The sequence below is a fragment of the Vipera ursinii genome (genome assembly GCF_947247035.1).
Source record: "Vipera ursinii genome assembly, chromosome: 1".
NCBI classification, from domain to species: domain Eukaryota; kingdom Metazoa; phylum Chordata; class Lepidosauria; order Squamata; family Viperidae; genus Vipera; species Vipera ursinii.
The window spans coordinates 219,500,642-219,524,636 of NC_139512.1; the positions used below are offsets into that span (position 1 = coordinate 219,500,642).

The window sequence follows — 23,995 nt, forward strand, 5'->3', positions numbered from 1 at the left end:
AGTGCAACCTCAGATGAATACATGTCCTCATTTATTTTACAAAAAGAAAGCCAAAATGGAGAAGCCATGTGTGAAAAACTATTCGCCTTATGATTCAGTGGCTTGTAGAACCACCTTTAGCTGCAATAATTTGAAGTAATTGTTTTCTTTTCCTTTTTTTGTATAAATTTTATTAGTTTTTTTAGGGTTGGGAATAAGTGGGGTCGGGGTTAGGGTTGGGATTTGGGTTAGGGTTAGGGTTAGGGTTTTTCCTAATAACATTCTCAATATTTAGCAAACAGCATAATGTCTGGGTTCATGCGTTTAACAAGCAATAATAGATAATAGTTAATTATCATAAACAATATGTTAATTAATCACTCAATAGCCTTCTTCTTGCTAATATATATTCAAAATTACACATCACATTCCTTTCTCTCTAGCTCGTTATTCTAGCCATTGATAGAAATTATCCCATGTTCTAAAGTACACTGAGTCTTCTTTCTCTTTAATCTTTAAAGTAAACCTATCCATTTCTGCACACTCCAGAATTTTCTTAATTAGTACTTCTTCAGCTGGTAACTTTTCATTTTTCCAATGTTGGGCAAATACAATTCTTGCTGCCATTAGTATGTATAGTATTAAATATCTGCAATCTTTCTCATATTTAGCTCCTATTATTCCTAACAAAATAATTCTGGCTTAAAGTCTATTTGTTTTTTAGTCATTTTATCTAACCATAAATGTATTTTAACCCAAAATCTTTTTGCTTTAGGGCATGTCCACCAGATATGATAATAAGTCTTTCTTTGTATTTCCAACAGTTGTTTGAAGTATTTTTAAACATTTTTTGCTAATCTCACTGGTGTCATATGCCATCTGTAAAACATTTTATATAAATTTTCTTTATATGCCACTGCTTTAGTTAATTTAATATTTCTTTCCCATAACTTTTGCCAATCTTCTAATTCTATATTATATCCAAAGTTCTTTGCCCATGTTATCATTGTTTCTTTTACTTGTTCTTCCTCCATCTTTAAGTTTGAAGTAATTGTTTTCTTTATGACATCTTCAGTCTCTCACATCATTGTGGAGGAATTTTGGTCCATTCTTTACAACATTGCTTGAGTTCATTGAGGTTTGTGGGCATGTGTTTATGTGTTTATGTGCAGACACAGCCTTTCAGTTGGGTTGAGGTCTGGACTTTGACTGGGCCATTGCAACACCTTGGTTCTTCTTTTTTCCCAGCCATTCTGTTGTGGATTTGCTGTGTGCTTGGGATCATTCATCTGTTGCATGACTCAATGTCAACCAAGCTTTAGCTGTCGGATAAATGGCCTCATGTATGACGCTAGAATATTTTGGTATACAGAGAGTTCATGATCAACTCAATGACTGCAAGGGCCCAAGACCTGTGGCTGCAAAACAGGCCCAAATCATCACCCTTCCATCACCGTGCTTGACGGTTGGTATGAGATGTTTGTGCTGATACACTGTGTTTGGTTTTCGCCAAACATGGCACTGAACATTATGGCCAGACATCTCCACTTTGGTCTTGTTTGTTCAAATGACTGTTCCAGAAGTCTTGGCATTTCAATCAATCAGAATAGAGCTGGAAGGTACTTTGGCAGTCTTCTAGTCCAACTCTCTGCTCATGCAGTGGACCTACACCATTTCAGATAGGTGGATGTCCAGTCGTTTTGTAAAAACCTCCAGTGACGAAGCACCCACAACTTCTGAAGGCAAGCTGATCCACTGGTTAATTGTCCTCACTGTTATGAAGTTTCTCCTTAATTCCAGGTTGCTTGTCTCCTTGATTAGTTTCCATCCATTGTTTCTTTTCTTGCCCTCTGGTGCTTTGGAAAATAAGTTGACCCCTTCATCTTTGTGGCAGCCCCTCAAATACAGGAATACTGCTATCGTGTCACCCCCTAGTCCTTCTTTTCTTTAGACTGGCCATATCCAATTCCTACAACCATTCATAATATACCGTATTTTTGTCTCCAGGCCTTTAATCATCTTAGTTGCTCTTCTTTGCACTTTATCAAAGTCTCAACATCTTTTTTGTAACATGGTGACCTAAACTGGATGCAGTATTCCGGATGTGGTCTAAGAATTTATAAAGCGGTATTAATATTTTACGTGATCTTGATTCTATGCCTCTGTTTATAACAGCCCAGGATTGTATTAGCTTTCTTGGCTGCTGCCACACACTATTATATTTGTTCAGATGCAACTTTGCAAACCTAAACCATGCTGCCCTGTTCTTTTTAGAAAGAAGAGGCTTTCTCCTGGCAACCCTTCCAAACAAAGCATACTTGTTCAATCTAATTTTTTCTAATCGTACTGTCATGAATTTTAACATATAACATGCTAACTGAGGCCCTGTAGAGTCTGAGATGTAACTCTTGGATTCTTTGCAATTTCTCTGAGCATTGCACAGTCTGACCTCGGGGTGAATTTGCTGAGATTTCCACTCCTGAGAAGATTGGCAACTGTGATGAATGTTTCCCACTTGTGAATAATCTTCCTCACTGTAGAATGGTGGACTCTAAATTGTTTGGAAATGGCCTTATAACCCTTCCCAGGCACCAACAATCGCTTCTCTAAGATTATTGTTGATGTCTTTACTCTTTGGCATTGTGTTAATACACACTTCAATGCTGGAGACCAGCAAATGCCTAAAACTTTGACTTTTATAGAGATAGTCACACTTGCTGATGATCAGTTGATGAAAGGCCTCTTCCTACCTGTGGAAGCAGTAAGGAGGTACTATGTTTTTCACACATGGCTTCTCCATTTCAGCTTTCTTTTTGTAAAATAAATGATGACACGGCGTAATATGTCATGTGTTGTTGTTCATCTGAGGTTGTATTTACCTACTTTTAAGAACTGCTAAGGACCGGATGATTTTTACTACGTTGTGATATGTAAAACCACAGAACTCAAAGAAGGTGTACTTACTTTTTCACACGGCTGTAGGTTTTGATGTTTAAAATGATTTTGTCGTATTAGAAATGCCTTGAAATGTTGTGAAACGTAAAGCAAAAGGTGGGTGTTGTTATTATTGTTGTAATCTATTGCACTGGAGAAAGTCAAGGTCATTACTTTTCTTTCTCTCTTTGCACTTTTCCTTTCCCTCTTTTTCTAATGTTCGTTTCTTCCATATTTTTTTATCTTATGGAGAAACGTAACAAAAAGTTTTAATCAGAATGCTTGCATTCATGTGTACTGATTGCTCTGAGGTTTTAAGTCCTGAAGGCAATGTGGTTTGGGTGTGGACTTTCAGGCTTTATTTAAGCAACATTGTATCTGAAGAAGGCCAATTTTTACTAAACTGCTCTGGAATGAAGCTCCATAATTGCTTCTGTGGTATTTTACATGTTTGGGGGTGGGGGTGCAGTTATACAAGAAATCTACCTAGATGAAATGGAAGAATGCTGGGTGCATTTTTGTCCCCCTGGAGTTGAATGTGATTATGGTTAGTGCAATAAAAATAGAGATTAAGAGAACTGCAACTTACAATGCTTTTCAGTTATTTTTTCCTCAGTGGTGTACAGTACAAATCTTTATATAGAAACTGTGGCTTTGGTCTAAATTTGTGCCTGGCAGCTGTACATGCTTATCAAAAACAGCTTAAACACTCTATTTCAAACATTATCATGCTATTTAAGAGTAAATAAAATTACCAGCAATTAAAAGGATCACAGTCAAGTTTATTTTATTTATTTATTTATTATATTTTTATACCGCCCTTCTCCCGAAGGACTCAGGGCGGTGTACAGGGCAATAAATACAAAACAGGATACAAAAGTTAAAAGCGATTAAATAAATGCCCAAGGTTAAAACAATAATTAAGACGTATTTAAAACCCCAACCCTAACCCATCAGACCAGGTCAGATTGCTCAAATAGATACGTTTTTAGATCGCGCCGGAAGGAGCGAAGGTCGGGGGCCGTCCGGAGCTCAACCGGCAAGCGGTTCCATAGGTCTGGCGCGCCCACAGTTAGGTTTGAACATTTCAATTATTATTCAATCAATTAATACTGAACATTGTTGAACTACTTCCTTCCCCCCCCAAAAAAAACCTTAAAGCAGTAATTAAGGACATAATTCATATATTTGTGTTTATTACAATTACATTAATCTGCAGGTCTGGACAGTCTGTGACATTTTGTCCAGCATTAGCTGGATAGCAGCTAATAAATAGCCTTTTCACTGTTAGGGAGAGTATGAGAAATCTTTTTAATTTACATTTCAATGCAAATAGTTCTAACTATACAAATCAGAATGTGAAACTCAGCTACCTTTTTTCCCCCTCTGGATTTTATAATTTTAATCACAAAATGTGCGTAAGTTACAACTGTGCTTTTCAACCTCAGCAACTTTAAGCTGTGTGGACTTCCAGAATTCCCCAGAAAAAAAAAATACACGTGTGTGTTTGTGTGCAGTGGGATATTTGGGAATCCAATCAATTTCTGAACAGCAGTAAGAATTATACAGTCTGCTTATCTTTTAACAGTTTTCTATATATTTGTCAGTCAGAAGAACAATGCGTTGTCCAATCTGATCCTCCAAAACAATTTAGCGGGGGGGGGGGTAGGGAAGAGAAGGGTTAAGATCTGAACTCTTAATAGGCAAAAGATTTGTTAATGCAGAAACCAGTTATTAGATATAGACATGGAGTGAACGGTTTTCAGCCTTACCCGTAACCATAAACCAAAGGGGTCGTGGTTAAGGTGCTGGCCTAGAACATAAACCAATATGTGGTTGTGGTTAAGGTGCTGGCCTAGAAAACAGGAGACTGTGAGTTCTAGTCCTGCCTTAGGCAAGAAAGTCAGCTGAGGGATTTGGGCCAGTCACTCTCCCAGTCCAATCCACCTCATATCATAGGTTATGGGAACAATAGATGGAAGGAGAATTAGGTATGTTTGCTGCCTTTAGTTATATATAAAGGAAAGGGGGATAAAAAAATCTAATAATAGTATGATTCCAAATATTTTAAGCATCAGTCAGGGCATATTCTGAAATGGGGACTCCTCTTCCCCTGTGAGAGCACATTTATAACAATATAAATCAATGTCTTTTTTTCCCTTCCAAATAGAGATCAAGCATTTAACTTGACCAAATAATATATAAGAAAGCCAATTTGATGTAGTGGTTAAAGTATCAGGCTAGAAACCAGGAGATTGTGAGTTCTAAGTCTCACTTAGGCATGAAAGCTGGCTGGGTGACGTTGGGCCACTCTTCCGCCAGCACTGGCAAACTATTTTTGGAAATCTTGCCAAGAAAACTGTAGTAGTCCAGGCAGTTGCCAGGAGTCAACACCAATTCACAAGGCACACACAAAAATATTACATTATAAATTCCTTTAAAAGATTGAACTATTTTTGTTCAACAGGGATGTAGCTTACCAGTAAATGTTATTGGCATGTATAGTATTATTACTGGTAAACAAATGTTGCAATTACTATAATTGAAGGAATAGGGTAAACTGGAATTTTCAAATTTTACTATCTCCTTGTGCTAACTTTGAAAATAATGTAAAATCCATTGCAGAATGCAAAGGATAAAAATATGACTGTTCCCTTCGGTCAAGTTGGATTTTTGGTGACATTTGTATAGCTGCAAAAAATGGAACTCATTGACCATTGCCAGGACTGCCTTTTACTAGGAATTTTATTGACTTTTCTGTCTAGACTGAAGTTCTGGGCTTTCCTGCTCATCTCCCATCCAAGTTCTAATCAGTCCAGCCCCATGTAATTCTCCAAGATTGCCAAGTAAATGATAGAAAATTACTTTCTCTCTCTCTTTTGTGGTGGTGGATGTATTTAATGCTAACGCACAGCAGCTGGAATGAGAAAGGATTGCCTTCTTTCACTGGTGGTGGCCAAATCAACTCTGGAAGGTGGGGACCCTCAAATAGATCCAAAGAAGACATTAGGCGCAGGTATGAAAGACACCATCCCCTTGTATACATAGCCAAAGTAGCATTCTGCACAGCAACAGAAATACCTCCACAAAAGTAGCAGTATGGGGATAAGCAAAAAGAGGCAGTATTTAAATCTGTGTTAGAAATGAACTTTTTTCCAATGAACTAATCAGTTGAATTCTAGCATCTGGCAAAAAAAAATAATTCTATGAGCATAGATCGGATGAATGAATCAGTTTGAATGAATGAATTTGTAGGAAAAATTACTCAAAATGATATATTTTTAAAATCATGTTTATTGAGTTTATATAGCTATCCAGCTCACAATTAAAAACAATTTGAAAATAGAAAATATATATATATGATATAAAACAATAAAAACAATATGAACCATAAACCCACATGACAAAATAAAACATATCTTCTTTTATGTATTGGCCATCATAAGTCATAAGTAAATGTAGAATTTTCTAAAACGATAGAAGTGGAAATTAGCAGCCCTTTGAACCTTCTCATTTCACTTTCAGAATCCAGAAACGAAGTTGCAGAAGACAGTGCTACACTTTTACATACTCTTGAGGTAAGAAACACATAAAAAGTCTAAAATTGGCTTTCTGCAGTATTGCAAACAAAACTCACATTCCACACCCACAAACAAAAGTAGCTTAGAAAAATGCAAATTATACTGACCCTGGGTAGCCCTACTCAAGTTGCCTCCATTTTATCTTCCTACCCTTATGCTTCTCCAAGAAATATTAAAGGCAGCTTTGGGTCACCTGAAAATGGCTAACTCAGCTTGAAAATTTTATTGAATTTTTTTTTCCAGTAATGCACTTGTGATAACCATGGCAACTCGGAGTCCTGCTGTACCTTCTGTTTGCTAATAATTTGTTCCAAAATCATAGTTTAATGATCCTGACCTTACATATGTACATTAGTATCCATGCATTCATGTGTTGAAAAGAACAATTACAATCTCTTTTTTTCTTTTTATATAGAAGCGTCCAACTGGAATTAAATATTTTAGCATTCATCTCTGCTATCCTACAACATGGCAGCAGCAAACGTCTTGCCGACTGGATTGTTTCCCAGTATTCCCATATTTGACTACAGGACAAGTGTCTTTCTAAAGCCAATGTGTTCTGTGCTGGTACAATTCATTGTTTGTGAACAAAACATCACCTTTTTTTGGATAAAGTAAGACTGCCCTAACACCATGCACCTATAGTAGCTAGAATGCAGGACAGTTTCTTTCTAAAAAAAAATTGAACATCTTTCTCTGAAGAAGAGAGTAAAATTAGAACAGTTCAGATCACCATTGCAGTGCCATATCTGTTTTGCTCCAGACATATTTGCCTCCTCGCTTGAAAAACATATTTTCATCAAAGCCACTGAATTGTATAGCATGTTTAACCCCTACGTCCAGGATTGACCGAGATGGCTCTTTCCGGCCATTTACACAGCTGAGGAAACGCATCTGAGAAAAACACAAAGAAAAAAATTACAGAAGAGAATTAACATCTGTGTACAGCTTTTCTACCAAACTATATGGTTTTAAGTTAGTGCCTAATTCCAATCCTGCAAATGACTTCAAGTAATTATATACATGTGAATGTTGTTAATATTTATGGCTCTGAATGATACCAAATAACACAGTGTATTTGTTTTTAACTCATGTGTAAAGATTTCACAGTCTTCCGATCATAACTCCCTTCATTTGGTGCCATCGTAATTTCATATAAATATAAATTTATTTTATTTTATTTTATTTAATAAAATAAAATAAAATAAATATGGTCACTGAATGAACAGTTGTTTGTTGAGGAATAGAAATGAAACAACAAAAACAGCAACATAGACCAAACTGTCTGAAAAGTCTTTCCAGAAACCTTCATTTAAAGGAGTCTGTAGTTTCCCAGGCCAAAATACATATGTTTGTAGGTATCAATCAATTGGTCGTGGCAAAAACTAATATCTCAATCAAGATGTTGACAGCACAAACAAACTTGATCTCAAGACAAACTGCAGAAATGATTAAAAGAAGAGTTACAACCGGAGGTATACTCTCCCACCAAAGCAGGGGAGTGAGGCTGAATCAATGTATACTCCTGAGCTGCAGAAAGAAATTGATTTATTCGAACTTCAAAATTTGCTTCAACCTAGCAGTTGCTGTTAACTAAAGATGGGCTTCAAGGGACTCAAAGAGATGCTTCTATATGTAGTATCTCAATAGTGTACTGATTGTCTGAATATTTCCCTCTTTTCCTTTTCTTTTAGCTTATTTATCTCAACATCTCAAAGTACTTGAGTTTTAAGTACGTGCATACAATGTACAGTTGTACTGCACTTATGTGCACTGCTCTATTTTTGTAAATGCACTTTTATTCCAATGCAGTGGGTTGCGCTGAATGCAATGGAGTTACTATTGAATAAACATATACAGGGTTTTTTAGTTATTTAATGGACTTGGGAAGGGGAGATAGGAAAAGAGTCGACTAGTCGATGAATCTATTTTAAATTAAAGAATATATTGAGGAGTCTTTGGCGCTCTCTGAGCTTGCTTGTTTTATTGCAGATATTGCATTACCAAACTAGGTAACATCAACAGTGCTAGTCTAGTTTGGGTAATGAAATGTCTTCATGAAAACAACCAAGCTCATAGAGCACCAAGAACCCCACATTTCAACCCTAAGCTACACATTTTATCCTTTATTGAAAGAATACGCTATTCACAGCAACAATATCATACAAGTGATGTTGTAAATGACATTATTGCATCCCATTTATGACCTTGCCCAAATGATATAAAATGATGTAAACACAATGGAAATTTCCATCTGTTGTATTCAAAATCTGTGGCTCTACAGCTCACCAAATCAAGTTTTCACAGTATAAGGGAGAGTTATACCTGAAGACTTAATATTTTATTAGTTCTGGTTAATACAAATCAAGTTTTCACAGTATAAGGGAGACTTATACCTGAAGACTTAATATTTTATTAGCTCTGGTTAATACAAATTAAGTTTTCACAGTATAAGGGAGAGTTATATCTGAAGACTAATATTTTATTAGCTCTGGTTAATACTAAACTCCAATATGCGCTGATTTCAGGAGGTTTTACTTCCAAGAAGTATAAGTTGCGATCTCCCTATGGCAAGGACAAAAATAAAGCTCTGACTTCAGAAACAGGAAAAAATATTTTCAAAATAGAGAGCAAATAAAATAACAAACAAAATGACTTACATATTCATCCAGAATTAAGTAGGAATCTCTCATCTGTGAAAAGACAGGGAAGCAACAACTTTAATTTACCATAATGTATAACTTTCTATTAAAGAGTGAGACATAAAAGCCAGCTGCCTGATTTTGGGCCAGTCAACTCTCTCCTAGCCGAGCCTACCTCACAGGGTTATTGTTGTGGAGAAAATAGGAGAAGAAAAGTGTGTAGGATGTGTTTGCCATTTTGCATTATTTCTAAAGTAATAAAGGTGGGATAAAAGTCTAATGAATAAATTAAAAAAAACAAAGTATTTCATTTATGTACTTCAGATAGCTTTTTTTTGAGCTGTTTTAAAATAGGGCAAACATAGTCCTTAATGTAGTGCGCAAATTAAAAGTTACCTTTGCATAGAGAATTAAATTAGTAAAGAGAAAGAGTCTTTCATGGAAATCTGATGTGAGTGGCCAATCCAAAAGTGCAGTCACTAAATGAGGACTACTTTTATAGGGAATCATTATTGTCACAACCACTGGATTCTTTAAGTTTCCAATATTAAACAGTAACGTTTATTTGGAATTCATAAAACAATTTATTAGTTTGAGAGTAGCCTGTAGAACTTATAGAAAAGGCAAGGGGCTTTTCATACATTTGTTAGTGACCACACAATACAGCAATGCTATTGGAAGGCAAGATCTTAACAGTTGCAGCAAATTACTGTTTGTTTTTTTTAATCCCATTTATATCCCACCCTTCTCCGAAGACTCAGGGCGGCTTACAATCTAAAAAGCACAAATCAATGTGCTTAGCAATAGCCTTCATTCTATGTATATGCCTGCTTATTAGGGCTTTTGCCCCCCCCCCCGCCCCAAGCGGCATTATTACAAAGTCAGCTTATTGCCCCCAACAATCTGGGTCCTCATTTTACCTACCTCAGAAGGATGGAAGGATGAGTCAACCTTGAGCCTGGTGGGACTCGAACCTGCACTAATTGCAGGCAGCTGGTGTTACTTAAGGAGGCATTAGCCCACTGCTCCACCAAGAGATCCATACTTTTTTACATTTTTAATTGGGCTTTTATATGTCCTCAAGTTATGACTGAAATTGAGCCCAAAATTAAGGTTGTAATGAAGTGGGTTATACCATGACTGAAGTGATTTTATGGGGATTTTTTGTGTGCATCAGTTGTTAAGTGGATCATTGCAGTCATTAAGGGAACTCATTGGCTATAACAGGCTTTTTTCCTGGAAATTGGAAGTAAACGCTGGTTTCTGGCAAAAAAATATCATAAACTGCAGTCACCTGACTGTAGAACATGGCCATAAATGAGGGCCTTTGGCTGTGAGCTGAGGGTGGGGGGAACAGTCATCAAAACTCTGAATCAAGGTTGAAAGTACTTTGGGGGGGGGGGGTTCATCATAACTTCAAACAGTCATTAAATGTCTAAATCGGAAATTATCTGTATTATAAATAACTCAAGGCAGCAAACATACCTAATACTGCTTCTTCCATTTAATCTACTGAGTTATAAAAGAACAAATCATTTTTAAAAATATGATCCAAATTTGGGGGGGGGGATCAAAGGATGGAAAAAGAGTTATTTTCATTCCTTTAATAAGTCTAAAATGAAACAAACTGAGATCCTAGAAAAGTTAAATTCCGTTGAACTCAACACTAATTTGTGTTTTTGCCAAACCTAAATTTGCCTCATTAATGCCATTATTCAGACTATTCTGATTAGAATATTATCACTATATCACAATACAGTAATAATGGAGCTTTATATGTCTAATTATTATAGTGGCCCAGTGCTTAAGAAATGATTAAGTCGTGTCTGTTAATTTCTGATGAAAAATTGCTTGCAAGAGTTATTAATAAAAAATGCACATCAATTCCCTTGGTATAACACTGGGCATCTGGATTCCAACAATACGGACTGAAAATGCGAAGGGGCATAAACTGCAAGTATTCTAACAAATCCCCACTAAAAAACTTTCTTATAGCAAAAATAAAAAAGAACCTGGATAAATGCATTTTGCTGTTAGCAATCAGAATCAGGACCTCTAATGCCAACCTAAAATATATTGCTTTCAAAATGTATCAACATTCAGCATGATTACCTTTTGATTAGATTCAGGGACTAAGCATGGGAGATCTTTATGACGGTGCACAAATCTTTCAAAATCTTCGTCGCTGATGATGAATCTTTCAGCTTCTCTCATTGATTCTTCCCCTGTATTTTCTCCTTCAATGAGCAAACACTGAAATATCTAGAAAGCATCAAGTCTATGATTAAGAGACAAGTCTTGCTGGTCACAATTACTGCGCAACAGAATAATGCTAGAAAGAAAATTTAACGAGAGCTTTTAATTCTGTAAACTGGATGTCGGGCAGCATATACATGTATTTTTATTACAATAACTTGCAAAAACTTCAGCTTCTGGATTTTGTGCTTGAGATGGAAGAAAATAAAACTTTGATTTTGGGTTTTGCTGATTCACACTTGCTGTGAAGTTCAAGGGGTTTTCAGGCCTGTTAGATGTTACTGTGGTAGATGGCTAACAAACAAGCCTCATAGGGCTTGATTGGTTTGATGCATTGGGCATCCAGGTCACCGGCATTCACTGGACTCAAACAACAGATTTGTCTTCTGTCTGCAAGGAATTTGCAGATGTTTTCAGCCCAAGCTTGGGAGAGTACAAGGGCCCTCCGATAGCTTTTAAACTTAAACCCCAGGTCGCGCCAGTTCAGGTTAAGCCCCGCCGTGTGCCGTTTGCATTAAAGCATAAAATTGATGCAGAGCTGGACAAGCTTGTTAGTCAGGGGTTTTGCAGCCTGTAGATAGTGGGGAGTGGGAGACCCCCATTGCAACGCCACTCAAGGCCAATGGAGAGGTATGCATATGTGCTGACTACAAGTGTATCATTAATCGGGCACTACAGCAGCATGAGTACCGCGTCCCAGTCGTCAGCCATATTCTGGCGTCGTTGCAAGGAGGCCGCATGTTTGCTAAATTAGATTTAGCACAAGCCTACCAACAGCTGCTGGTGGACGAGGCCATGGCAGCTGCACAAATGATTGTTACGCACAGGGGGGCCTTCAAGGTAAAGCGCCTTCAATTCAGGGTAAGTGTAGCCCCAGGGATTTTTCAGGAAATCTTGGAGCACACGCTCAAGGGCATCCCAGGGATCTGCCCCTACTTCGATGATGTACTCATCACTGGGGAGTCCACAGAAGTTCTGGCTGAGTGGCTTAGAGCCGTCCTTCAGTGGTTCCACACTGCGGAGCTTAGATTAAGGAGAGACAAATGTAAGATTGGGGTTCTGTCCACCAAATTCCTTGGGTTTAGAATCGATTCCGAGGACATCCATCCTGCAGAGTCAAAGCTGAAAGGCACCAAGCCCTAGGTTCAAGGGAGAGCTTCAAGCCTTCTTGGGCCTCCTGAATTTCTATCATTCATTCCCCCCCAACAAGGCCACAGTGGCAGAGCCACTACACCGGCTCTTAGATAAAAACTCCCTTGTTGCTTCAATTATGTTTGACCTTCAATGAAGCCTGTTGCTGTTTTGAACCTTCTGTCTCGCTCAATGCCTGCAAGAACTGGCTACACAACACAATTATTAAAAAAGACTGGTGAAAACTATGAAGTCTAACCAAGGATTATGTGTTAGAGCAGTGTTTCTCAACCTTGGCAACTCTAAAATGTGTAGACTTTAACTTCCACAATTTCCCAGCCAGCCATGATGATTTGTAAGGTGGTAAGCTGTTACAGACCCCTCTGAGATGACCATGTTCAAATCAGAGATTTATATTAGGAAGTGCAGGTGTGCAAAACATTTTAAATTTTGAGTTTCAGGTAGAATTCCATTCTGGTGACAATACAGATCAGAAAAGAAAAAGGTATATGAATAAGTGAGGGTGAAGGTTCGTTCTCTGAGCTTGTGGGTTGGTTTCCGAATGTTACCAGGCTAGGTAACATCTTCAGCAGAGTTTAGGGGATACGAATAAGTTAGATTATATTTGGAACAAGTAAATACACCCATATGTGTTCAACAAAGGATTAAAAAAATGGTTTTCAAAAGACGCAGATCTGTATATCCAACTAACTTACTGCCATCTAATGGATGTTGAAGACATTGTGGTATATACAAAATGAATGGGGACTTTTAAAGATCCATTGCCAAAATGTCAGAGGCAAATAACCCTTAAATGCAAAATAGTTAAACATTTCTTACTTGTGACTCTTTAAACTGCAGAGGCCAAGGTATCATAGATCAACACCATCACTATAGTTTTGATAATGGTTTATATTGACCTATGTTGTAGCAATGGAACAAAGTTCTTTTGAAGAAACACTGGATTCCAAATCCTTTCATTTAAATTTTATTTCTTTGCATCAAGTCCAGATCCCTTTAAGGGGCTAAAGTTAACTTTTCCAAATAGTCAGAAAAATAATGGATAGGTTAGTGACAAAAAATGGACCAGATCCATGCCAGCCACACATGGGCAGGAATGTGAGTTATTTATTTATTTTTTTTAAAAAAATATATTTTAGGGGCCCTGCCTGTTATAGCTAATATTTCACACTTTATAATACTGAAAGTTATGCTGTCCATCTCCCAACTCTTACCTTCCAGCGGACAGGATTTAGAGCTTTGATCTTCTCATTCATGTCTTCTTCCACATTGAAACGATTGATCACGGAATTTATTTTGAAAGCAACACTGTATTTTTGGCACCATATCTTCAGTTTTTCCAGATTTTTGACATGATTTTTCTTCCCTTGCCCACGGCCAATTAAAACATTGACTTCTTCATCGAAGCTATCACAAGATACAGCAAGTATATCTAGAAAGTCTCCTAAAGCAGAAAGAGTTCACTAGCAATTTAACACCATCAGCCAATTGTCCTCTAAATTTATCAAGTTCTACGTGAAAAACCATTACCTTGATTATAAACATAATCATAATTTATTATGCCATGCTTAAACTGCTGGCTTACTGAAAATTACAATTGAACATAACATAAAAATTAAAACTCTTCTTCTTCTTTACTTCCTGTTTACCACTTCAGTTGTCAAGGGAACCAGAAACACTAACATTATTTATTTGAAATTACCCTGTTATAAACAAGTGACTTAATATTTTGTTATTTATATGTCAGTAAACCAAACCCTCTTTAGAATATGGAAACCAAAATGAAGCACATAAAGATTTTTAAGATGGAAGGTAAAATATACAAGCTGATGGTAAACCCAAAAATCATCAAATGACAAAAGTAACCAGTTAAAATACCAAAGGGAAGAAATTGTAAAACATTTGTTGTATTAGGTTCAGTCTGTAATGTGAATCCAGCAGTCACTAGAAATCCTAATTCATGGCTGAATATCCGGTGCAAACCTTGTGCAAACCTAGTGAAGGTCTCAGAATGATATAAGCTAAAAATTCTCAGAACAGAGATAGAGATGTGAGATTATGCTATGCCTCTATGTATGTAATTTTTAATGATTTTACCCAGTGGTGGGATTCAAATATAAGAACAACCAGTTCTCTGTGCAGATGCTGCTTCCGGATGTCCATTCTGGGCCTGGGCAACAAAAGATTAGCTACCAGTTCTGCTAAAGTGGTACAAACTGGCTGAATCCCACCACTGATTTTACCACCACCACACTGGAGGGGAGTATACCATTTTGAGAGCATCTATATATACCCTCTCCATGCAAGTGATGAACACCAGGACATGAACAGGTCCTAAAATCTAATGCCTTAAATATAATCATCTAAAGTGTTCAGTTCAGTTCAGGTCTTAGTAGAGGATTTGAACCCCACATAATAATTTCTGGCTACTAATGTCTGCCAATTTCTAAACAGAATGAAATTGGCCATGTGGTGCTTCCTGGTGGTCAGCGTCATTGTGAAAGTAGTGAGTAATTAATAAACAAACAAACAAACTTTTAGAAATTTCACTAGCAATTCCAAGTCATGCAATTGGTCTATTAAGCTCAGTACAATATTGATTGTAATAACTGAAAGCAGTTCTCCAAATTTTGAAACCTCAGGACAAAAAAACAGGATGCTGTTTTTGGCTGACCTAACCTGGGTCCTCTTAAATGCGAAACACCTACTCCATCTCTGAGCTATTATTGTTCCCCAATATTGCTAATGATAACATTTATATTAAGTGCTGTTACATTAAGCAGTTTGAAGCGAAGAATGAAAAGAGATGAAAACCAAATGTTTTAGGACCTTTATTTTCTAGAGGAGGACAAATTTCCAAGAACTAGTGGGATAATGTTATCTCCCCAACCAGAAAGATTTTTTTATATGCTGCCAAGTTCAACCCAGGGAGTGCAATGTGCCAGTTCACAATGCCCGCTAGCGAGTTGTGCTCCTAATTAGGATATTCCATTCAGTTGTTTCATCATTTCTTTATGATGACCCACATCAGACAGTCAGAGAAATCTCTTTGCTCATTAAATTGGGTTGATTTGGGAATATCCTTAAGTGGTTGTTGTTGTTTTTTAACATTTTCATTAATTCTTTAGATCAGTGATTCCCAACCTTTTCTATATCCCGCACCCCTAGAACGCTTCTGATATATTCTCGCACCTTACAAAAGTTCAAAATAACGGCAACAAATTATGCATATACACTATAATTTTGAAAAGCCAAGTTTTCACACCCCTTGGAATATCATTTCACACCCCCAGGAGGTGCGAGCACCCCTGGTTGGGAACCTAATTTTTGCCAAGGCCACTGATGCCTGCCCTTTTACATAACATACTCTGCTACCATACATGACAACAAGGGAATGGGCGAATAAAAAAGTTTGTTTCTTACTATTTTATGAGGTTTTGGACAGACAGGACTGTTCTCTTTTGGAAAGTTACAATCCTTTTATTCTTTTCCCCAGTTAACCAGCACAATAAACATATTATACAGTGCTAGAACAGATGGTTATAATTTCTCTTACCATAATATTTGAACCATCTCTCCTTAATCATACTGCCATTGGTCACAATGCTAACACTTGGCAACTTTAGCTCCTCCTTGCAAAATTGGACCAGCTTCCCAACAAACTCGCCTCGCTCATGCAGAAACGGTTCACCACCCGAAAAGTTTATTTTCTCCATACCTGGAATGTGCCAGAGAGAACAAGAAAGTGATAGGAACATTCAAACAGTACACCTACTGCAAAAACAATTAGAAATAATAATAATAATAATTCAGTAGGTTTTCTAAAGTATTTTTCTCCTACACGTGAACATAGAATGTCAAATTGCATGGTTTACATAACTCAGTATCATTAATATGCTGTTTTCTTCACCACAGACCCTCTTTAAATACCTTTTGTGGCCACGGACCACCCCCCAAGACTTAAGATTTAAATGATAACATTTCTTCAAGCCTTGACACACACACACACACACACAACATTGTGGTCCACGGATCACAGGTTGAGAATCACTAATGTAGAGTTTAAATGAGGCATTTTCTCAACCCAGCCAAAATATCCCAGACATTAGAGGTGAAGCCACTGGCACACCAAGTGTGTGTCCCATTACTGAGCTTATTTCACATATCCCTTGTTGTCCTAAACACAAAATTCAGTAGATCATAGCTGTTAAAAATTCCAAAGGATCAAAAATGCAAAGTATATGCAAAAGTAGCCATTGAATTCTGTGCAGCTTGATTTTGAGTACAATTATGGTGAACACTGTAAAAGGAAAGACTTCCTTGAGTCAATTCCTCATGACTTTATGGATGCATGAAAGCCAAAATGGTGAACGGGCTTTTTTCTTTTTCTTTTTTGGTGCCTTCACGTCATTGTTGACTTTTAGCAACTGCCTGGACTAGTCCCTGCAGTTTTCTTGGTATAGTTTTCCAGAAGTGGTTTGACATTGCCTCCTTTCCAAAGCTGAGAGGGAGCAACTTGCCCAGGTCACTCAGCTAGTTTTGTGCCCATGTGGAGATTACAACTCATGTTCTCCCAGTTTCTACCCTGGTGCCTTAACCACTACATCAAATTGGTTCTCATAGGAACATTCTCATGTACTCTTTTTGATTACAATTGAGAGGAAATTATTATGGTTTGTTGCAGTCAACCCAATGCTTACATTGGTTTGGCATTTTTGTCCATCTGTCGAGCCCTTCCGCAGGACATGGGAATAGGCAGATGTTGTTTGATGGTGTTCATCGTACAACTGCAGGATGTAAGCTGTTCAAAGTAAAGCTGCCTTTTGCAATTGACTGATGGTGATTTTGTCAATGTTGACGGTGTTCAAGTGGTGCTCTAGTTTTTGGGGGATTGTACCTAAGGTGTCTATTACTATTGGTGCTACCTTTGCATTCTTTTGCAGTTGTTTCTATTTATATTTGCAGTTCTTTGTATTTTGTGATATTTCTCCAGGTCTTTCTCTTCTATTCTGCTGTCTCCAGGTACTGCAATGCCACTATCCAGACTTTTGATTTTTGTATCAAAAATCTATGTGCTTGTATGTTTGAATTCTAAAGTCCCAGAGCATTTTAGCCTTTTCAGTTTCTATTATGTCTATTCTGTGGCCCCACCAGTTCTTGCTTGCAGACAATGGTATTTCTTGCAGATCTTCCAATACACCATTGTTACTACTTTGTCCTACTGTTGCTTGTAGTCAGTCTGTGCAATCCTCTTGGAACAACTCAACTAGGTAGTCTGCTGTTTCTTTAGCTTTCTTGCATTGGCGGCATTTCCTGTCTTCATTGCTGTCTTCTCAATTTCAGTTTTGCATGCATTTGTTCTTAAGGCTTGACCTTGTACAGCCAGAATTAGCTCCTCGGTCTCTTTCTTCAATTTTCCTGCTCTGAACCATTGCTATACTTGTTCTTATCTGCTTTGCTTGCTACATTTTTATGTGTTGGCCATGTCTTTGTCTTGTCATGTCTATTTTCTAATCTTCATGTGTCTTTTCTATTCTCCATTTGATCTTTCATGTAGGCCAGTTTGATCTCTCTAGTCTAATACTTAATAAACCTTCAGGGTATCTTCTTCATTGTCCTCCAGATCTCCTTCTAATGCCTTTTTTTCCTTCCCCTGTCTGGTGTGCTTGCAACCTTCCACACTGACCTATTTTCCTTGGTTAAGTAGAGTCTGTTAACACTGCTGCGTGGATGAAGGGCATGACTCATTGTCATTATTTGTCTTCCTATTTAGGGTTTTTAGTTCTGCTTGAGTCCAGTCCACAATTCCAGCTGTGTATCTAACTACTGAAATTTGCCCAGGTGTTATGGTAATTGCCTTGATGGCATTTTCCCTAATGAGTTTGGACTGTAAAACTTTTATTATTGCTACTATATTTTTATCCTGCCTTTCACATATTTTTATCAGTTCAGGGCAGCAAACATTTTTTATCCTGCCTTTCGCATATTTTTATCAGTTCAGGGCAGCAAACATACTTAATACTCCTGGTTCTAATTTTGCCCAAAAACAACCACCTGCTGCAATAGGGTGGACTGTGTTTGCCGCTGCTTTTTTCCGGGATCTTTCTGACTTCCCACGGAAGCCTACAGCTTCAAAATAACCTGGTGATCTCCTGCCAATTATAAGACAATCCTTAGGGTTTTTATTTATTTATTTTGCACATCAACCAAGATCAGCTAAGTTGTGGACTAACAGAATTCTGTAGTATTAAGTACAGTAAATCAAGTCTGGATGTCCAATAGTTCAGCAAGGTTTTCAATTTCAGAGTTGCTTACTCCTCCTAAGAATTCTTTGAAATGCAGAAGCAGTCATACCACAGTCCAGCCTCATTTAATACAAGGAAAGCAACAAAAGATCTGGTGAAACTTTGACGTTTAACAAATACAGTGCAAACAAAAATCTCTTGTGCTTTGCTGTAAAATGTGTCACTATCCTTTCATAAACCGATCCAGTGAAGTAAATATTTCACTGGACTCTCTGCACTGGTCCCCACATATAGTCCTCTTGGCATCCGGCCCTCTCAATTCCTGGCAAATAGATGGGGAAGAAATGGAGGTAGTGACAGATTTTATTTTCCTGGGCTCCAAGATCACTGCAGATGGGGACTGCAGCCAAGAAATTAAAAGACGCTCGCTCCTGGGGAGGAAAGCCATGGCAAATCTAGACAGCACACTAAAAAGCAGAGACATCACCCTGTCAACAAAAGTGCGTATAGTCAAGGCTATGGTCTTCCCAGTTGCAATGTATGGCTGTGAAAGTTGGACCATAAGAAAGGCTGAGCGCCAAAGAATTGAGGCCTTTGAACTATGGTGCTGGAGAAGACTCCTGTGAGTCCCTTGGACTGCAAGGCAATCAAACCGGTCAGTCCTAGAAGAGATCAACCCTGACTGCTCTTTAGAAGACCAGATCCTGAAGTTGAAACTCAAATACTTTGGCCACCTAATGAGAAGGAAGGACTCACTGGAGAAGAGCCTAATGCTGAGAAAGATGGAGGGCAATAGAAGAATAGGACGACAGAGAATAAGGTGGCTGGATGGAGTCACAGAAGCAGTAGGCGTGAGCCTAAATGGACTCCAGAAGATGGTAGAACAGGGCTTTTCAACTTTTCACCTATTGTACCACTTTTAGGATATGGCAACATCTGAGTACCACCAGTCACCTAAGCAAGGTGTCAAAAACTTGATGACCAAAAAAAAGGAAAAAGTACAGGTAGTTTTCAAGTTACAACTGTTCGCTTAGTAACTGTTCAAAGTTACAATGGCACTATAAAAAGTGCCCACCAAGGGAGCAAGACACCTGCCTGTCTGCCCAGTGGTGCTCTTCCTCCTGTTTGAGGTTTTCATTGTTGTGAGCATTTCTGTTGAGGATTGGCAGCGGGGTGGTCGGGTGGGGTGTTTAGTTTTTATCCCCCTCCCTCTCTGCTGGGTGGTTGCAGCAGGTTTTGGTCACTTCACATGACCCTGCGACACTGTGACCATCATAAATATGAATCAATTGCCAAGCATCTGAATGTAAATCACAAGACCCTGGAGATGCTGCAACATTCCAGCTGATTGGCGCTTCTTCTGGGCTCAGCGGAAGTGCCAGGATCAGCGCTGAGCTCCAGGTGGAGCTCGGCGCTGATCCTGGCACTTCCGCTGAGCCCTGACAGCCCTGCAGCTCCAGCCATCTCTTGCTCAGGCTTATGCGGTGCTACCACTGGTTCAGCTCATTCTCCTCCCCCACTACCACTTTTCTAGGATGGTCGCATACCACCTGCTAGGTGCCAATGTACTACAGGTGGTACCCATACCACTGGTTGAAAAGCCCTGTGGTAGAAGACAGGAAGGCCAGGAGGAACGTTGTCCATGGGGTCACAACTAACAACAACATTCTCAAGGAAATCTTGCAAATGCATCCATCATCAGAGGCGTGGGCCAGGACTGTAAACTGTGTGCATTTCAGCATTTATTTTACATGGCTTACATTGTCAGCACTACCTAGGGTTTTAAAAGCTGAATTGCGGCTAACTGGCCTCATTATTAATCAATTGATTAATAATTAATAACCAGGAGATTGTGAGTTCCAGTCTCACCTTAGGCATGAAAGCCGGCTGGGTGACTTTGGACCAGTCCCTCTTTTCTCAGTGACTTACACCAGGGCTTTTCAACCAGTGGGACACGTACCACCAGTGGCACTTTAGCACCTGGCAGGTGGTACACGACCCCTAGCTAAATGTAGAGGGTAGGGAACGAGCTAAAGTGGCACTGCATAGGTCTGAAGGAGATCAGGTGGAGCTGCAGGGCTTGGCAGAAGCCCCAGGACATGCGCACGCAGCTGCCTGCTGGTTGGAGTTTCTGGAAGAGAAAAGAAAAGGAGGAGTAGGGCAGAGAGAGAGGAGAAGCTATAAAAGGACCAAGTTTTGGTGGGAGAGGGAGAGAGAAAAAACTCATGGAGAAAGAGGAGAGGAGAGGAGAGGAGAGGAGAGGAGAGAAGAGGAGAGGAGAGGAGAGGAGAGAAGAGGTTTTGTTAGCAAAGCGGTGAGTGAGCGAGGGGCTTTTGGGAGCAAAGTGTGAGTGAGTGAGAGTAAGCGAGAGGCTTTTGCGAACAAAGGCTGAGAGAGAGGGGGGCTTTTGCAAGTGAAGGGTGAGAGAAAAAGGGAAAAGTGAAGGGAGAAGGGAAAAAGAAAAAGCATTGATTTCTGACTTCCTCTGTTGCAGTAGAAGGAAGCATTAACACTGAACCTCAGCTTGTACTTTTCCATAATATTATAAACTAGCCATTTCTATAACAACAAATGATCCTAATCAGTAAAGTCCAAAATCCCTCTCCTTTTTTTTTTTTTAGTCATCACGTTTTTGACACCTTACTAAGCACTTGGTGGTACTCAACTATTGTCATGTCCTAAAAGTGGTACAATCTGTGAAAAGGTTGAAAAGCCCTGACTTACACAACTTACCTCACAGGCTTGTTGTGAGGAAAATAGGAGTGTGGGGAAAAAAAAAGGTGTGTTGGATACGTTCCTCACCTTGAGTTATTTACGAAAATAATAAAAGGCAAACAAAACAAAAAAACACAACAAAACAAATATTCCAAAGGCAGCATTAACATCCTTGCCAAGTAAAAAAAAAAAAAAAGAAGAAGAAGCCAGGAAAATAAAAATTGCATCTTAAACTTTCATATTTTCCCCTAGCAATATTTTACCACAGGAGCGTCAAGCAAAGACAGAGCCACCCCGGCGCCCTCCCGATAGACCAGCGTTTTCCAACCTTAGGAACTTGAAGATGCGTGGACTTCAACTCCCAGAATTCCCCAGCCAGCATAGCTGGCTGGGGAATTCTGGGAGTTGAAGTCCACGCATCTTCAAGTTCCTAAGGTTGGAAAACGCTGCGATAGACAGACAGATCAGCTCCATCCCCGCCGAAAAGAGCGGGAACCCATCCGCCACTGGTTCAACCCCAGCCCCTCCGTAGCTTCCCGGAGCCGGCAGGGAAGAGGTCACTTACCCGCCTCTTTGAGCAACCGGAGCCCCCGCTTAGCCTCCTGCAGTGGCAGGACGAAAGAGGTCTTGGCGGTGTGGAAGCAGAAGCCGCACTTATAATTGCACTGGCGGGTGAAGTGATAGTTGACGCTGAGCGGCACCGGCGGCCGAGCGGCGCCCGGCTCCGGGGCTGCGCTCGGGGAGACTCTGCGGCGGAGCGGCCCCCAAAGGCAGAGGAGGGCCAGCCGGCTGCAAAGAGCCGCCAGAGCCTGGAGCAGGAGACGGAGGAGCTGGCGGGGAGGCAAGCGCATGGCGCCTTCTCTCGCCTTCGCCTCAGCCGCGAATTGGCGGCGCTCGAGCCGGGAGCGGCGGCTTTTGAACGGGGCAGATAACGGCGCGCATGTGATCGGCGCTCGGCCGGCCCAAAGTTTCGGTTTCCTTTACGGAGAAACCGCTCGGTGCCGTTCAAGGTGCCCAGACTCGCGACGCCTTTTATGGGGGCGGGCGGGGGGGGGGGGGAGGGAAGCGGCCGGGTGCTGCCAGGCGGCGCTCCGAGAGGAGATTTTGGGAAGGGGGAGAGGGGGGGGGGAAGGAGAATGGGACCAGTGAGGGAAGTGGCATTGTATAGAACAGCGTTTCCCAACCTTAGGAACTTGAAGATGCGTGGACTTCAACTCCCAGAATTCCCCAGCCAGCTATGCTGGCTGGGGAATTCTGGGAGTTGAAGTCCACGCATCTTCAAGTTCCTAAGGTTGGGAAACGCTGGTATAGAACAGGGGTGTCAAACTCAATTTCATTGAGGGCCGCATCAGCATTGTGGTTGCCCTCAGGGGGCCAGGTGGGTATGGCCAGGGTGGGCGTGGCCTACTGGGTGGGTGTGGCTAGAGTGCATATGGCCTACTGGGTGGGTGTGGCCAGCTCTACATTGTTCGCATCAAGGGTGCCTATGGGACCCTGGGCAGGAGTGGGACAGATCTGAGGGTCTCTGGCAGAAGGAGGGTCTCTGGGCCAGGGCCAAGGCGGTGGGGGCCGTTCCCTCACTGTTTCCAGGATGGCTTCGCGGGCCACATGAAACCACTTCGCTGGCCTGATCTGGCCCCCGGGCCTTGTGTTTGACATGTCTGGTATAGAACTTGAGGCAGACTGTTGCTCCGGCAAAGTGCGCTTCAAAGGAAGGGGTTTCGCGCGGCGTGTTGCAAAGGCACAATGCTACAAGAGACCCCTCCCCACAATTCTTCTCCTCGGACCACAGAGTGGGCTTCCCCGAAGGACTGAGGCAAAGACGGCTGTCCGCCTTTGCCAATGCGGAGGATGAATACAGTGGCTTAATTTACACAGGTCTATTCTCACACCGTTAGGGACGCGGTGGCTCAGTGGGTTAGGACGCTGAGCTTGTCGATCAGAAGGTCGGCAGTTTGGCGGGTCGAATCCCAAGTGCCGCGTAGCAGAGTGAGCGCCTGTTACTCGTCCCAGCTTCTGCCAACCTAACAGTTCGAAAGCACGTAAAAAGGCAAGTAGAAAAATAGGGACCACTACGTTGGGAAGGTAACAGCGTTCCGTGCGCCTTTGGCGTTTAGTCATGCCGGCCACATGACCACGGAGACATCCTCGGACAAGCGCTGGCTCTTCGGCTTTGAAACGGAGATGAGCACCGGCCCCTAGAGTCAGAAACGACTAGCACACATGTGCGGGGGAACCTTTACCTTTACCTTTATTCTCACACCCCATCCTTGTCTTGCCTGCTCAAGACTTCTTACTGGGGTAACACTAACATTTCTGTCAGTGAGAGGCTCTCCAAAGTTTGTGGGGGGGAGGATACTTAGGCTCTGCCAAAGGCATGGGTTTTATGACTCTCAGAATAGTGGGCCAAAAAGTCAAGACTTACTTTTTTTTCTTTTTTGTTAAGTTTTGGGATTTTTGTGAAGCAAAGCTAAGGCAAACCTGACAGGTA

The 23,995-nt window shown here is 40.3% G+C and overlaps 1 protein-coding gene and 1 long non-coding RNA gene across 2 annotated transcripts in view; both read right to left on the reverse strand.

Annotated features, from left to right (window-relative positions):
• LOC310632053 overlaps positions 1–23,995 on the reverse strand; it is a 423,537-nt gene that overhangs the window by 355,332 nt on the left and 44,210 nt on the right. The gene's annotated exons all lie outside the window — the stretch shown is intronic.
• Positions 6,190–22,387, reverse strand: RSAD2 (radical S-adenosyl methionine domain containing 2). Its single transcript, XM_083348371.1, has 6 exons — positions 22,070–22,387; positions 16,101–16,262; positions 13,759–13,988; positions 11,249–11,398; positions 9,155–9,187; positions 6,190–7,388 (listed from the first exon to the last, which is right to left on the reverse strand). The coding sequence occupies exons 1-6, from the start codon at positions 22,353–22,355 to the stop codon at positions 7,224–7,226; spliced, it is 1,026 nt and encodes a 341-aa protein (XP_083204497.1). The 5' UTR covers positions 22,356–22,387; the 3' UTR covers positions 6,190–7,223.